Consider the following 14686-nt stretch of genomic DNA (forward strand, 5'->3'; position numbering starts at 1 on the left):
CCGGATCCCCCAGGCCACAGAGCGCTGCCCGAGATCTGCCAGGAGCCTTCGCTGCTCGTTTGGGTCAGGGTTTCCCAGGGGCCTTGGGCCCCACCACAGCAGAAGACCTGCCCATGCCTGTCTCTCCCTTTAGTCTGACTTTAATTCTCCTGTTCAGGGGAAGCCCTTGGCGTTGTCAAGGACCTCTCCAATCAGAACAGGGGCCGTAAATAGGGCCTCTGCCCCTGGCTAAAGCACCGTTGCTGAGATCATGAGCAGCAGTGTCCTCTTGGCCTTTAGAACCTAATCGGGTCTCAGTTGTCCCAGCAGGCCGCTGGCCTCTGGAATTGGCCTGTATTCATCTTTTCCCTGTGGATACCCTGCTGCTGTTCCTTCTCGTTGGAAGATCCTTTGCTCTCCAGATTTGCTCTGGCTTTTGAAGCATAGAATCCCCCAGGACCCTGGGCAAGGCTAGCTAACTTCCTAGATTCCCAGCCAAGATCGAGGTCATGCCTCCTTAACCCCTTGTCACTAAGCCCAGGCCAACCCTGTGAGAGAAATGCTGTCTGTCTGCAGTGTCTGGGGGCTGAGATCGTGCCAGTCAGGACGGTGGGGAGTGCTGGCCAGGTGCACGCCCCTACCTCGGCTCCCTCGGACATGCTGCACACTGCGAGAGGAAGGTGTGCTCAGGGCTCAGGTGTCAGCCCCGCACCAGAGCCAGTGACAGCCAGCAGTGAGAGGTCTATCCCTGAGCTCCAGACTGTGTGGAGCCACCACTGGGGATGTGGCATGGATCACGGTAGTTGGTGCAACCTCCCAGGGACTGGGCACCTTCTTCCGTGGATCTGCCGCCATCCAGAGGTGAGAAATGTGACCCAGGCCCCCTTGGTGCCAGGTGAGGCAATGGAAATACAGCACCATTAACCTGATCCCTGCTTCTGCCTCTTCTTTTTCAGAGGCACAGTTTGGACTTTCTCTGTTTCTGTCCCATGCAGCAGAGGGCTCTGAAACCGAAGCACCCCACTCACTGCTCCAGGCCCCCGGGAATCCAGGGCTCCCCAAGCTGCACCGGGCTGGGAGGAATGCCTTCTCCCACCTCCCCTTTCTCTCCAGGGACAGGTGTTAGGGTGTCATAAGCAGCTTCTCAGGCTTCTCTGGGCTCACCTCCCCCAGTCTCTGCCTCCCACATCCCTCAGAGGCTAACTCAGAGGTCTCTAGCTTCTTTTGTCCTCTTTGACCTCCCCTCAAATCTGAATCTGGGGTTCTCACTGCGTGTTTCTCTTCCCCATAGCTCTCCAGATACCCGGCTCCTGGGACCCCAGGTCTGCGTTGGTGTCCATAGCTAGTGAATAATTCAGCGTGCTCAGCTGAAGCTAAATCAGATCCATGCTGATACTGTGACCAGGAGGCCTCCTTGGGGCAGCTGGAAAGGCGAACCCTGGCCTGGAAAGACAAGTACCCTGTAACATTAACTTCATTATATAAGGTTTCCTCACTGCCTGAGAAGGCAGCTTCAGACCCAAATATTATCTGGGCCTTGCACCCGTGTACTGACTTGTCGGGAGCGTGATGGCATGGCCCCCTAAGCGGTGCCGGGCGTGTCCCTTTGAAAGCTTGCCTGGCATCCGTGGTCAGTTGAACAGCAGGCCACAGTTTGCAGAATGCTTTCATGCACATTTCTCATCTAATCACATCAGCTCGTGGTAAGCCCAGAGCCTTTGAGTCAGCAGGGGCCCACAGGAGTTCGGTGTTTCAGTCCTCCGCTTTAGAAAGGCATCATTCTCTATTGTACTTGGCAAACAGGGTGGGGTGGTGGGTACTGCATATCCTAAAAATTGCCCAGAAGGGAGAAGCCGCTTCCTTTCTGGGCTATTTCACTTTCTTCTGGGCCTATTCTCAGTACAGCCTCCTCTGGGGAAATGGAGTGACTATAAATGTATGAATCATCATTTCTTCCACCTGCTTGGCACAAATTTTGATTCGCCTAAGGTAAGTGGTTCTCTTGACTCCTCAGCATCCCAGCCCAGAAAGGACCCGGACCATCCACGGCATTAGACCAGCAGGGGCCCTGCAGGTGGAGGAGAGGGTACCCTTTCTCCGGGGGGCGGGCAGCTGATGCTCTTCCAGCCCCTGGGGCTGTGCCTCCCCACAGGCTCCTAGGATCCGCACCCACCTTGGTTGTGGGGTAAAGCTGAGGAACATTAACCTTCCTTGCTCCTGGCCCCAGGGGGAGGCAGGGCTTTTTGGTAACCTGAGTTCCCGAGCAGATGCTCCTCTGGCTGGGTCTAAAAGTGTCAGGGGAGGGGTCTCTGAATACTGACCACTTCCCCAGCCCGTTTCCGTTTCCATTTCCGGGAGGAAGCAGCCAGCCTTCCGAGGAGGAATCCTTACTGCAATTTTCACAGGCTTAGTGGGCCTGAGATCTGTTTAGTATCTTGTGTGCTAACGTACTAAATTCAGCAGCATAAATCTTTGCTCCTGAAGCCTGTGACCTCTCAGGTTTCCCACCGTTCACAACGTGTGGATTGTGTGTTTTAATTAATTAATTTGTTGAGCCAGAACTGAGCTCAGGGCCTCATGCATGTTAGTCAGGCAAGTGCTCTACTGCTGAGCTAAACCCCAGCCCAGTTTTTAAAAAATTGTATTTTTAAAGACAAAGAGTAAGTAGGAAGATTTTTACAGAGTGGGTGGGAGGAGAACTGGAGAAAAGACAAAGGAAAAGAAAGTATTTAAAATTTGAAGAGTACGTAAAGGGTGTAGCATCAAAATTAAGGGAAAAAAAGGATATGGAGGAGGGCGATGAAACCAGTAAAAGTGAGTGTTGAGCCCCGCCGACCTGCAGAGAGCTGTGCCAGAACTCGGGCTTTCTTCCGGCCTTCCTTCCCCGACAAGAGCCCACCTGCTGCCCCAGGTGCAGGATCAACTGGGAAGGGCAGAGCCGTGAGCTCCCGCGCTGCCCTGGCTGAGGGGCGGCCGGAGCTGTCAGGAAGTGCCTGTGACGCTGTCAACCCAGTGGCACCTTTTCCGCCGGAGGAGCTTGGCTTTGCACCTGCCAGAGCCCGTCGCTTCATGCTCGTGCCAGTTCTCCCATGTCTGTTCGCCACTCTCGGCTCTGCTGCCTACAGCGGCTGCTGCTCTGGCCTTTTCTGTCCTAAACCCGGTCTCGCAAGTATGGGGTGGGGTCCTGTGGTTTGTGCTAGGTCCGTGCATGCGTCTGTGGGTGTGTACGTGCGCATGCGCACCTTCACGTGTAGCGAGGAGGCCTCAGGACCAGTTGTCTGTCTTGGCGAAACCTACGGTGTGCCTGGCACCCTCAGTAGGCCCTGGGAGGTAACGTCCACGAGCACCATCTGCAGCTAGGAAGACAGCTGGGGCTGCGCAGTCACTGGGGCTCAGCCCGTCCCCCTGCCTCGTCTCCTTCCCGCAGCACCCCGCCTCCTGTCTGCCCTCCTCCAACCTCCCTTGCAGTGTAAAGAATCATAGACAGTACCTGTCCAGGCCACACAGCTAGCAAGTGGCAGGATTGCGATGTGTCCCGGGCACATGTGTGACTCCGGAGCATTCTGCCAGCCCCTGGAAGGAAAGTGTGTTCCATGCCCGGGGTCCCAGCCCTGGCATGACCTCCTGCCAAACACTCACCTTTAGTGTGCACTCTACACACCCCTCCACTGCGAGTGTGAGAACAGGCTCAAAGCCTATGCAGACTCCATCCAGGTCCCGTAGCATGGACCTGAATCTCAGAGCCAGGGCTCTGCTCCCTGTCTGTGCTCAGGGCGGGAAGTTCTGTGTCCTTGGCAGATTTGGGAACACCTCTGTATAAAGTCAAGAGCAGCGTCACAGAGGGACGTCTCCCTCCTGCTGGCTTGCCTGGCAGACATCTGCTGGTTCCTGTTTGTTCCTTTTCTCTGAGCACACCATTGGCTCACTCCCTGCCCTCCTTTCCCGTTGTTTGGTTATTGTGCTGATGGCTAAGTTGCTCTTCGAGACCCCAGATGCCCATGTAGTGGGGAAAACTCCTCCAAGGGTCTTCTTTGTGGTGCTGTGTGGCCTTGCAGGACCCAACTTCCTTTCCCTCTCTCCCTTAGTTTGAGACTAGATCTTGCCCAGGCTGAGCTTGAATTTGTGATCCTTCTGCCTCAGCCTCCCAGAGTCCTGGAATTACAGGTGTGCACCAGCTGCAGGAGCTTCTTTGTGTTCTTCTGAACCTTTATGACCCCAGGAAGCCTGGAAAATAAGACCAATCATGAAGAGAAAGCTCCAGAGCTGAGCCCCCTCTCTACCTCCAGTGCCCTGTAAGAAAAGTTTAAAAAAATTTTTTTAGCTTGGTGGGGCCTAGAAAGGAGTGGGTAGGGAAGGATTGTTTCAAGCGTGAGAAGCCCAGGTGTCTCTGTTGCTAAGGACGGAATTGCGGCAGATGGACTGCCTTCCATTGCAGCTCCATAAAATACATCAGTCTTTGCGGTACCGGGGATCGAACTCAGAAACTGACACATGCTTGGCAAGTGCGGTACCACTGAGCTCCATGCCATGCCCTTCAGTCATTCCACAGTGTCAGGACTGGGGGGAAGGACAACCTCCTGCTATGCACAGGAAAGGGCCCAGATACACGTAAGACCTGATCCCTGCTTTCCTCAGTTCAGTAGGGACAGTAAGACCTCATATTTACCAATAACCACTATACTCGAAGAGTGCTTGGTGCCAGAGCATAAAGCTAGAGAACCAGCGGAGGCAGTGTTCATAGAAGAGGGGAGTTCATATACAGAAGTGTGGCTGGCCCTGTAGGTCAGAGCTGGCGGCAGAAAGTGGGAGCTGTGTGATGTGCTGTGTCAGGCTTCTTGCATCACAGTCCCAAGGCATCGGCTGCCGCACATGTTTGTGTGGTTTTCCTGAGCCCAGCGTACACCGAGGCCTCCTGCTCTGGGTGATTTGGGCTGCGAGCCTTGGAACTGGTTCTGGGGATAGCAGTGGGCCCTGCTTATCTCTCTGCACCTTCTGGACTTGGGATCGCCCCGTCACTGTGATCCACGTTGCCCTCAGTATTTAAGCTCTGAGAGCCTCACCAGGCACAAGGGGATGAAGAATCCACATCTTTGGTTGGCCTTGAGAAACTGCTGCTAGAGACTGGGCAGGATCCCGGACTGCAGGGCACCTGGGCTCTCCTCCCTGCTTACTGTCCTCAACTGTGGCCCTCTGGCCCCCTCTGCTGGCTGCGGGATCTCTGACTGGCACTGTATAGATGAAGTCCAAGGAGAAAGAGACTGCTGTGAGTTTGCTGTCTGGTGTAGCTTGGATGTTTTTACCTGGGCAGTGCTCAGGGAGAGAGAGCAGGGAGTGGGCAGCAGGAGCCAGGGGAGAAGTGGCCACAGTGGTGTCCAGGGCGGGTTGGATTTCTGGGATGGGATTTGAAGGCTGAGGACTTCCCTTTTTGAGGCTGGCTACTGTCTGACTTCTCCAAGCAGTTAGGAGAGTAGGGAGGCTGCCTTGGGTATGATGGTGCCGTAAGCCAGTGGACAGGGCAGCAGGGAGAAACGGGAGGACCCTGGGGGAGCTGGCTGTACTCGGATCACCAAGAAGCCTCCTCCAGCTCTTCTTTCTGGCTTTAGAGAGCTCCTCTCTGTCTGGAAGCCAGGCTGGGAGGTCCGCTTCCATTTGGAGCAGGAGGTCAGTGAGGCTGTCTGTTCAGGGCCCCGGCCATGCCCATCACACCTGGGCATCCTCCCGCACCCACTGGACTCCCATGGCAGCAGCTGGATGGGGAGAGGCCCCTCACTGGAGCCTGGTCCTCCCACTGGCTCGGACATCCTCCATGTCGGCTGCCAGATGGAAGGAGCAGCCTCGAGCCCCAGGGGAAGGGGAAATCCGGAGCAATCTGCCCCTAATCCTCACAGGGCCTCAGACTGGCCATGGCGGCTACAGAGCCTCAGAGCTCAGGGACACCTGCCTGCAGGCCCCGGCTTCCTGGGGCGAGCCCAGTGCTGTCCAGGGACCGTGACCCTGGAGGCCTGGCACAGTGCTCGGACAGCTGGAGCCTTAGAGCTTCTGGTACCTCGTTGCCAGCACAACTCTGGGAAGCAGTGCCCAGCCAGGTGAGGCCCTGGGTGGGCCGATGTCACGTGTCGGGATGAGGGTGGGGCTTTGGGGTTGGGAAAAGGCATTTCTGGACTTTGCAGGTGGCCATTCTCACTCTCTGGGTTCCTGAGGAGTGACCCCTTCTCCTCTCCCTTATAAATAACTCCTCGTAAGTGCAGGAGAGTGGCATGAAACTAAGTGGAAGGGGTGCTCCTGCTGTGATCACTTCTGATGAGTGAGAAACCACGGCAGAGGGCTGTGGGGGCTTCCAGGGTGGGCTGATTTCTTGGTGGCCCACAGGACAATCCAGGAGCAAAACAGTTGACTTGGAAAGTTCAGGGGATGGAGGACAGAGGAGACCCCAGGGCAAAAGGGTAGTTCTGGGTGGCGTAACCCTGGGTCTGTGGGAGTGAAGACCAGAATAGAGCAGGACATTTATGTGGACAAAAGGGCTTTGTTCTCAGCAGGGCAGGGAGGGTGTAGCTCTGATTGCAGGGAGAAGAAAGGCTGGAAACCAAGGGTTAGATGGGAGGAGGAAGGGACAGTGGCCCAAAGGGGCAGGGCCATCTTGCTGACTGCAGGAGGAGGAGGGGTGATAACAGCCCGCTGCGTGCTGCCTTGGGATAGGTGGGTGCTACAGGACGGGCCAAGGTGTCCCCTGTCTGTCTGTAGTCTGCACCCTGAACCCCTTGCAGTGATGTACAAAGATACCCAGGGCAAGCCATGTGGCGGCTGGGTCTACCTGTGGGCCAGTTTTCAGCCCTCTGCCTGGGGAACTTACTGCACCACGTATGCCCTCCCTGCTCTCTGGAGAAAAGCCCCCCAGGGTCCCAGGCTCCTATGGAGACTGAGTGGGCCCTTTCCCTCCACCCATCCCTTTCCCAGCCGGGAACACTTCCCCATCCAGACTGAGCAGCTTCATGTGGCCCACATGTCCCCACCAGGAGGAGAGAGCCACCGGCTCCACAAGGCAATGCCTACTAAGCTGGGAGAACAGGAGCAGCCCCAACGCAGACACCCAGGGTTGGAATAATTCCTCCAGCGTCACCAGAAGGTCAGGTGGCCTCTTGGGGCTGCAGGACTTTAGCTGAGCGTGGGCTTTCCTCTCTATCCTGTCTGAGTTGCCTCCCTTTCCCTCCAAGACCTGGCAGAAAAAGGGCATCTGAGTGTCCTCTGTCCGAGAAGCCTTCTGGAATCAGTCACTGGGTAGCAGTCAGCAGGTCGACAGCCCTGGGCCACACTCACCCACTGGGCTCAGACCTGCATGGCTCACCTGCTGGCAGAGACACGGGCCGCCTGCTCACTGTTCCCAGGATGGCAGGGCTGCCCTGCCTTCCTAAAGGCAGATCTGTTTCTTTCCTCCTCCTCCTCCTCATAAGAATGACCTTAATGTTCTTTGCAGCTCAGACAGGAAGGCCCTTTCTTCTGTGTCAACCTGCTGCAGGCACCCTAACCAGCTTTTTGTGAAGCTGGGAAGGGGCTGCCAGCCCCACAGAGAGGGGGAATCACAGGTGTGTGGTACACAGTCCCCGGAAGTGGCTCCTCCTGAAGTATTCCATGCATTTCTTTTAAAGAGAGAACTGTGTGTGATGGCGTCTCTAGGACCTTCCCTGCCTCCTGAGGCTGCACTTAGGCCAGGCACACTGAGCTGAAGCTATCTCCTGTGCGCCTCCCAATTCCAGGGATCCCAGCTGTAGGACACGTGTTCAGGAGGGACAGCAGGCGACTCATGTCCAGGGTAGAGGAGGACAATGAACTCAGGCCCAAGAAGAGGAGGGTCACGGAGGGCCAGGGCTGGAGCGCCCCCGTAATCTGGCGGTGTGCCTAATCCAGCTTCGCTCAGTGTTGCAGGGAGGGGGCAGGGAGGCGGGTCTGTGGAGCTGCCAGGGCCGCACAAGAGGGGTTCCAGTACTGGTGGGCAGTGAGGAAGCCTTGCCGGAGCCAGGAAAGAATAGGGAAAGTTGGTTGCTAGACACTAAGAGAGCATCCCAGTATTTCTTAGATCTTTGTTTTTTAAATTTTTCTTTCGATACTGGGGATTGAACCCAGGACCTTCGTACTGAGCTACGTCCCTAGTCCTTCCTTTCATTTTTCAAGACGGGTTCTTACTAAGTTGCCCAGGCTGGCTTTGAACTTGTGATCCTCCTGCCTCATCCTCTCAGAGTGCCGGAGTTGCAAGCATGTGCCACCATGCCTGGCTTAGATCCTTGTATTGAACAAGGCCTATGGTTTCAGCCCTGGCAGGTGGGCACACTGAGCAGGGGCATGGCATGGCCTCCCCGACTATCTGCCATGAACAAGGACTGCAGAAAAAACCTGATTGTCTTGCCTATTCCTTTAGAGCCTGCCCAGCCTGTTCACGGGATTAATCCGGGATCAGGGGCCTGCAGAGTGACCAGCCTGTCTCAGCAAGAGGGAGCCAGGACTCCGGGACAGAGCAGGTTGGCATTGGCCAGGTGAGGCTCTGCCCACTTGCAGGAGGAGTGGTAGTACCTATATAGCCCCAGGCCCTGCTCCTGGCTGGGGGCCCTGGGAGTTTCCACCTGCTGCTGTCAGAGTTGAGTAATCTGTTTCTCTGGTCACTCAGGCCAGGTCAGGGTGCTCTGGGAGGGACTTCTGCTCTGTGAACAGGAGACAGTGAGGAAGACTCAGCCCTGCCCCACACCCTCTCTACATGGGGGCACTGGTTGGAGCTCAGCACCAGCCTGAAGGAAGGACCTGGCCTTCCACACCCACCCCAGGGAAACCCTGTACCTACCGTGCTCAAATTCTCAGGCCCTCCCCCAGCCCCTGGCAGCCACTCACCTGCTGTCATAAGCAGACTTCTGTCTCTGGCTTCCTTCACTTTAACAAACTGTGGTTTTAAGATTCATCCACGTAAAGCTGGGTGTAGTGGTGCACACTTCAGCAGGCTGAGGCAGGAGGATCGCCATGAGTGCAAGGCCAGCCTGGGGTACATAGCGAGACCCTGTTGTGTCAAAGAAAGAAAGAGGGAAAGGGAGAAAGAGACAGACAGAGGGAGAGGAGGGGGAGAGGGAAAAGACGAAGGGAGGAAGGGACAGAGGAAGAAAAGATAGATCCACCCCTGTTTAGCATCATCAGGACTCCATTCCCTTTTATGGCCAGATGATAATCATTACACGGAACAACACATTTTTTAACCCATTCATTGGTTAAAAACAGCTTTCTGACTTGTGTCCGTCCACCCTCTGGCTGTGAAGAATGCTGCTGTGAACTCTGTGGAGTGTTTGTGTGAGGATGAACTTTGGGTTTTCAGCACATATCAGTGGAATTCTGGGTCTGTGGTAATTCTGTGTCTAGGTTTTTAAGGGACCGCCACAGTACCTTTCCACCAGTGACGTGTGAGGATTCCAACTTCTATGCCCGCTCACCAACGCTACTTTGCTTATAAAAATGTGTCGCAGTCATTCCAGTGGGTGTGTGGTATCTTAATTTAAATGTGCATCGAGCACCTGCTGTGTGTCCTTTACTCAGTCTTGTTTCACTCTTATGGTACCCATTGGGGTAAGTGGAATCACCCCCCTTTTCCAAGTGAGATCAGCAGGTCTCACAAAGGGCAGTGGCAGCTGAAACTGGTGGCACACTCCTGTAACCCCAGCATTCTGGGAGACTGAGGCAGGAGGATCATAAGTTTGAGCCCAGCCTGGGCAACTTATAACTTAGGTAGGCCCTGTCTCAAAATAAAAAAATTAAACAAGGGCTGGAGATAGAGCTCAAGGGTAGTGACACACACAAGGGCACACGGTAACCGACAGAACCAGGATTCTAAATCTTACCCAGCTCCTTGCTGTTGCCCTGCACAGGTCTATATCCTGTCTCATCACCAGTCTCTCTCAGCACACCTGTCTCTTCTTATGCTCTGTCCTGTTCCTGATCGTCTCTCGGAACAGCAAGCTCGCAGCTTCCTCTTGTTCTCAAATTTTCCTTTCTCTGTTAAAACAATCCTCTGTGCCTCTGTGTCTGTCAGCCAGTCCTTGGGCTCCCTTTGCCTCTGTCACCCTGTCTCCCTCAGTTCTGATCCTGAAAGGGAGCCGTTGCCATGGCGAGCTGACTGGGGAGGGCAGGGCAGGGAGCAGCCACACACACACACACACACACACGCACACGCACACGCACACGCACACGCACACGCACACGCTGCTGCTTCCTCCAGGAAAGAGCCAGGTGCGGATGCTCTGTGACTGGAGAGGGACCAGCCACCAGTGGATGCTGAAAACCTCCCTGGGGGGCAGGAAGGAGCTGGCATCCTGCTGCAGGACTCCCAGGCCAGAGATCCGGGAAAGTCAAAGGGCCCGGGTTGCTCTGTCCCGCCTGCCCTGTGAGTGTCTCTTCTCCTGAGTCCAAGGGGTTTCCTGTCAGATTCAGTTTGTTTCCCACTCGGCTAGACAGCTCAGCCTGGGGTTTTCTTCCCAGGTGGGGGTCAGCGCTAGAGGCCTGGGAGGGAGAGGTGGGAATGTCCCTAGATTTGTTCAGCTCATGCATCATGGCAGCAGAGCAGTGTGGGAAAGTGGGTTCTGCACCAGGGTGAGGCCACCCTACTCCCTGAGAGGGCTCTGTTCATCCGTGGCCCTGTCCCACTTCCCTGGGGGCAGTATGTGGACTGTGGGATGTCAGGGGCTATGGTTTGGGCAGGAGCCCTAAGATGTTTCCCTAAAGGGCCAGGGTAGCTCAGTGGTTGAGCGCTTGCCTGGTGTGCTTGAGGCCCTGGGTTTGATCCCCAGCGTTGAAGAAAAAAAAAAACCCAGAAATGCTACTTTCCTGGGCTCCAGGCTGCACATAGAGATGAGCTGTCTCAGTCCAGACCTCGTGGTCGCCCAGTCGTCCAGTTGCCAACTGGCTTTGAAGCTCTCCGAGAACTCCACTCACTGAGAGGTAAACGGCAGCGAGAGCTCGGTGCCTCCCACACAGCCGCGCGTGCACCCCCCATTCCGGGGGGGGCTGGGCCCAGGTAGGTGAGTGACATCTTCCTGACGACCACTAAGATGAGGGGTCAGCTCCGTAGCTGGGAGCTGGAGATGTCATTGTGCCCACCCCAAGTGGTCAGATTTTACCCATGGCAGCCACTGTGGACACTTCTGAGGATTTGCATCCGGCAGTGGGGTGTCAGATGGGATCGGACCATGGAGCCCTTTGTTTCCCTTGCTCTCATGGGGGGTAAAATCCCACAGTCCGACTCTAGGAAATTCCAGTTCTGGCGCTCTGGAGTGAGGCCAGGCCTTGGCTGAGGACCATGCCCCCACGCAGGACCACCCGAGGGTCTGGTGCTCTTGCCCAGAGTCAGGCTCGGAGCCAGATGGGATTCAAATCCGAGGTCTTTGAATCACCAGTTGTTTAGTCCTGGACAAGGCCTTCAGTTCACACCTGTGGGCCATGGTTCCTTTTCTGTAAAATGGGATTCGAGTATGGAAAGCCCCTGGCACACGTGGTAAAGTTGTTGTCTTCGTCCTTTGTGCAGGGCATTTAGAACAGGAATTCAAGGTCCAGAGAGAAGCTGAAAGGCCAAAGGGGAAAGATACCACCTCCCTGGGAGTCCATGTGCAGACCTGTCCCCGGGAGGAGACTCGGCGGAGATGTTCTGTGACTGGAAACAGGCCAGCCAGAACCCGGTGTTAGGGACCGTCACGTTACCAAGGGGTCTCTGGGCAGGAGGAATAGGAAACAGCTGGTACCCTGCTGCAGAGCCCCAGGCTGGAGTCTGGTGGAGGAGAGGCCTGGGTCGGGGGAACAGGCCCGAGTGAGTGTTCTCCTCATTCATGGAAATTTCTTGAGCAGCTTTAACTCTGAGTTTCCATTCGTAAGCCAGACAGTTGCCAAACTGAAGGAAGAGAGAGCCAAGGTGCCAGAGGGGAGCCACGGCAGGCGAGAATTTGCTATTTCATGTCACATTCTCATGTAGTCCCAAAATGCTTCTGCTTGTCACAGTGTATTCACGGCATTTCTCATGAGCTCCTTCCTCTGAACCCCAGCAGAAGGGACGGGCCTCTCTCCAAACCCCAAACCCGTTTCCCAGGTGCTGTACCCCAGGAGGGAGGGGAGGAGGCTGGGCCGCTGCCTCCGTGATAAAGGCAAGCGTTGCACGCGGAACTTGATGTGGGGGCTGGGGCTTTGGCTCAGTGGTAGAGCACCGGCCTAGCCTGCGAGAGGCCCTGGGTTCAACCCGCAGCACCGGCAAACAGAACAGTTGTATGCTGTTCTGTCAATATTGAGTACATTTGGTGGCAGACTCCTAAATAAAGTTATCACAGCTTCATTGCAAGCATCCACCTCCCTGGGAAGGAAAAAAAGGAATGTGTTGCCTAGATCAGACTCAGGATTTAACAAGTGCTGTCTGCATGCCACTCACTGCTAAGTGCCTGCCAAGTGCCATCTGTGCTGGCCTCAGCAAAATCCGGAGAGGAAATAGCGTTACATCCATTTTACAGGCCGGAACACAGAGGGTCAGGACAGTGCAGACATGGGCTGTTTGCTGTCACTGGGGAGCAAGCAGGGAATAGGATCTGAAGTCAGAGGGAGAGAGTTAGACCTTGGGGTGGACCATTAAGGGAGACTGGGGAGGAGGCTGCTGGGTGTGAAAGGCCAGATGTTCAGAGCAGCATTCTGCGTGGGAGGGCTAGAGGACGTGGGGAAACCCAGAGCAAACCCGGAGGACAGGGTGACTTCAGGAGACCAGGGACAGCCTGGCCCTCCCCGCAGCATCCAAAAAGGCCACATGACCTGAGGTAGCCCCAGGGCACCGCCCTCCCTGGCCACTCCTTGTCTGGGTTTTTGTTTTCAATGGTGTTTTCCATAACTTTGCAGCTTGGCAAATATCAAGCGAGCCACTTCTGCCTGTGGTTGGCACAGGCTGTTTCCGGTTCCGGAGCACGTGACTGGGCCACTTTCTTTGTGTCTAACCCCCTTCCCCACATCTAGCTCACCCCACCCTGCCCTGACCCGGACTCACCCAGGGTGTGCTGTGTGTAAAAATACATAAGGTTGAGCCATTTCCTGCTGCTTCCGTTGTTGCATGGCGATAAGGCCCCGGCCTCGGCCTCGCTGCCGACAGAGATCCTCCAGTGGGCGGGCGCGGGGCGGCAGCCCTGGGACCGCGGCTCTGACCCTCCCGGCAGCCAGGCTGGTGGCACTCCATCTTTCCTCTCCTGTGGCCTTTCCTTCTTCCCCTCTCCTCTTCTCCCAGGCTCGGTCTGTGCCTCCCTGATGTGCTCGGGAAGCCTGCCTGCCTCCTGGGCGGGAAGAGGCTCCTGCTTCCTTCCTGCTCATCCCTGCCCTTCCCAGCGGGGCGGCTGCTCCCCTCAGGCCCCCGGAGTGCTCCTGCCACCCTTAGCCCGAGTCACCTCAGACTGCGGATCTTGGGGACCTGGCTGGGGGGGCACCGAGACAGGGCAGGGCGGGGGCTCCCACCTTCATGAAGCGGAAGAGGATGCTGATGACTTCAGAGAGCTGGAAGGTAACGGCGGAGAGGAGAGGTAGAGCCCGGTGACCCTGATCCCTGTTAGTGAAGAAAGGGTGAGGGTGGCGCAGTGTCTGGCCAAGGGGCGGCTTTGGCGAGCTCTGCAGGACAGGTTGCTCGAGGGAAAGTGGAGTCCACTGGGACAGTTCATCTCCTCCCTGAGAAAGTTACCCCGCGACTCCCTGGTGAGGCCCCTGACCTGCTAAGTCCCAGCAAGCGTTCTGGGCTGCAGGTTCTGTCTTCGTAGCTGTGTTTCTGAGTAACTTGTTAGACCTTTCTGGATCAAAGGTCAGGCAGATCTGCGAAGACTGCATTTTAGGGATGTTGTGGGCGTCAGAGAGGGCGGATGTGAGAAGGCCAGCGGCTTGAGGGTCCTGTTGCTTTTAGACTCTTACCCCAAAGTTTCCTCTCCATCCTGCATCCATCCCCAGGTAGAGGGGCAGAGTCCGGAGGTGTCCCCTGGACACTGAGGATACTGCTGGCTGTCTCCCACGGGCCCATGATTAATCCGTGTCTGCTCTCTTGCTCCTCCCCAGGGTGACAAGGGAGACCTCGTGACCCTGAGCCTCCCTTCTGGCGCTGGCCATGGTGACACCGATGGCCCCATCTGCCTGGACGTGCCCGATGGAGCGCCCGACCCCCAGCGGACCAAGGCCGCCATCGACCACCTGCACCAGAAGATCCTGAAGATCACCGAGCAGATCAAGATTGAGCAGGAGGCGCGGGACGACAACGTGGCGGAGTACCTGAAGCTGGCCAACAATGCGGACAAGCAGCAGGTGTCGCGAATCAAGCAGGTGTTCGAGAAGAAGAACCAGAAGTCGGCCCAGACCATCGCGCAACTGCACAAGAAGCTGGAGCACTGCCGCCGGCGCCTGAAGGAGATCGAGCAGAACGGGCCCTCGCGGCAGCCCAAGGACGTGCTGCGGGATGTGCAGCAGGGCCTCAAGGACGTGGGCGCCAACGTGCGCGCGGGCATCAGTGGCTTCGGGGGCGGCGTGGTGGAGGGCGTCAAGGGCAGCCTCTCGGGCCTGTCGCAGGCCACCCACAGCGCCGTGGTGTCCAAGCCCCGGGAGTTTGCCAGCCTCATCCGCAACAAGTTCGGCAGCGCCGACAACATCGCGTACCTGAAGGACCCCCTGGAGGACGGGGTCCCGGAGGAGGCGG

The 14686-nt window shown here is 56.4% G+C and overlaps 1 protein-coding gene across 2 annotated transcripts in view; it reads left to right on the plus strand.

Annotated features, from left to right (window-relative positions):
* The window catches only part of Tmcc2 (transmembrane and coiled-coil domain family 2), a 36912-nt gene that overhangs the window by 18187 nt on the left and 4039 nt on the right, over nucleotides 1-14686 (plus strand). The window contains exons 1-2 of one of the 2 annotated variants that reach the window (XM_033762213.1): nucleotides 4886-5242; nucleotides 14056-14684. In XM_033762213.1, the coding sequence (XP_033618104.1) occupies nucleotides 5216-5242; nucleotides 14056-14684 (656 nt within the window). In that variant the 5' untranslated portion in view covers nucleotides 4886-5215. Of the gene's footprint in view, nucleotides 1-4885; nucleotides 5243-14055; nucleotides 14685-14686 lie in introns of those variants that run through there. The other variant, XM_033762212.1, reaches the window with a different exon arrangement.

The sequence above is a fragment of the Fukomys damarensis genome, unplaced genomic scaffold (genome assembly GCF_012274545.1).
Source record: "Fukomys damarensis isolate Sample0158 unplaced genomic scaffold, DMR_v1.0_HiC HiC_scaffold_11, whole genome shotgun sequence".
Taxonomy (NCBI): domain Eukaryota; kingdom Metazoa; phylum Chordata; class Mammalia; order Rodentia; family Bathyergidae; genus Fukomys; species Fukomys damarensis.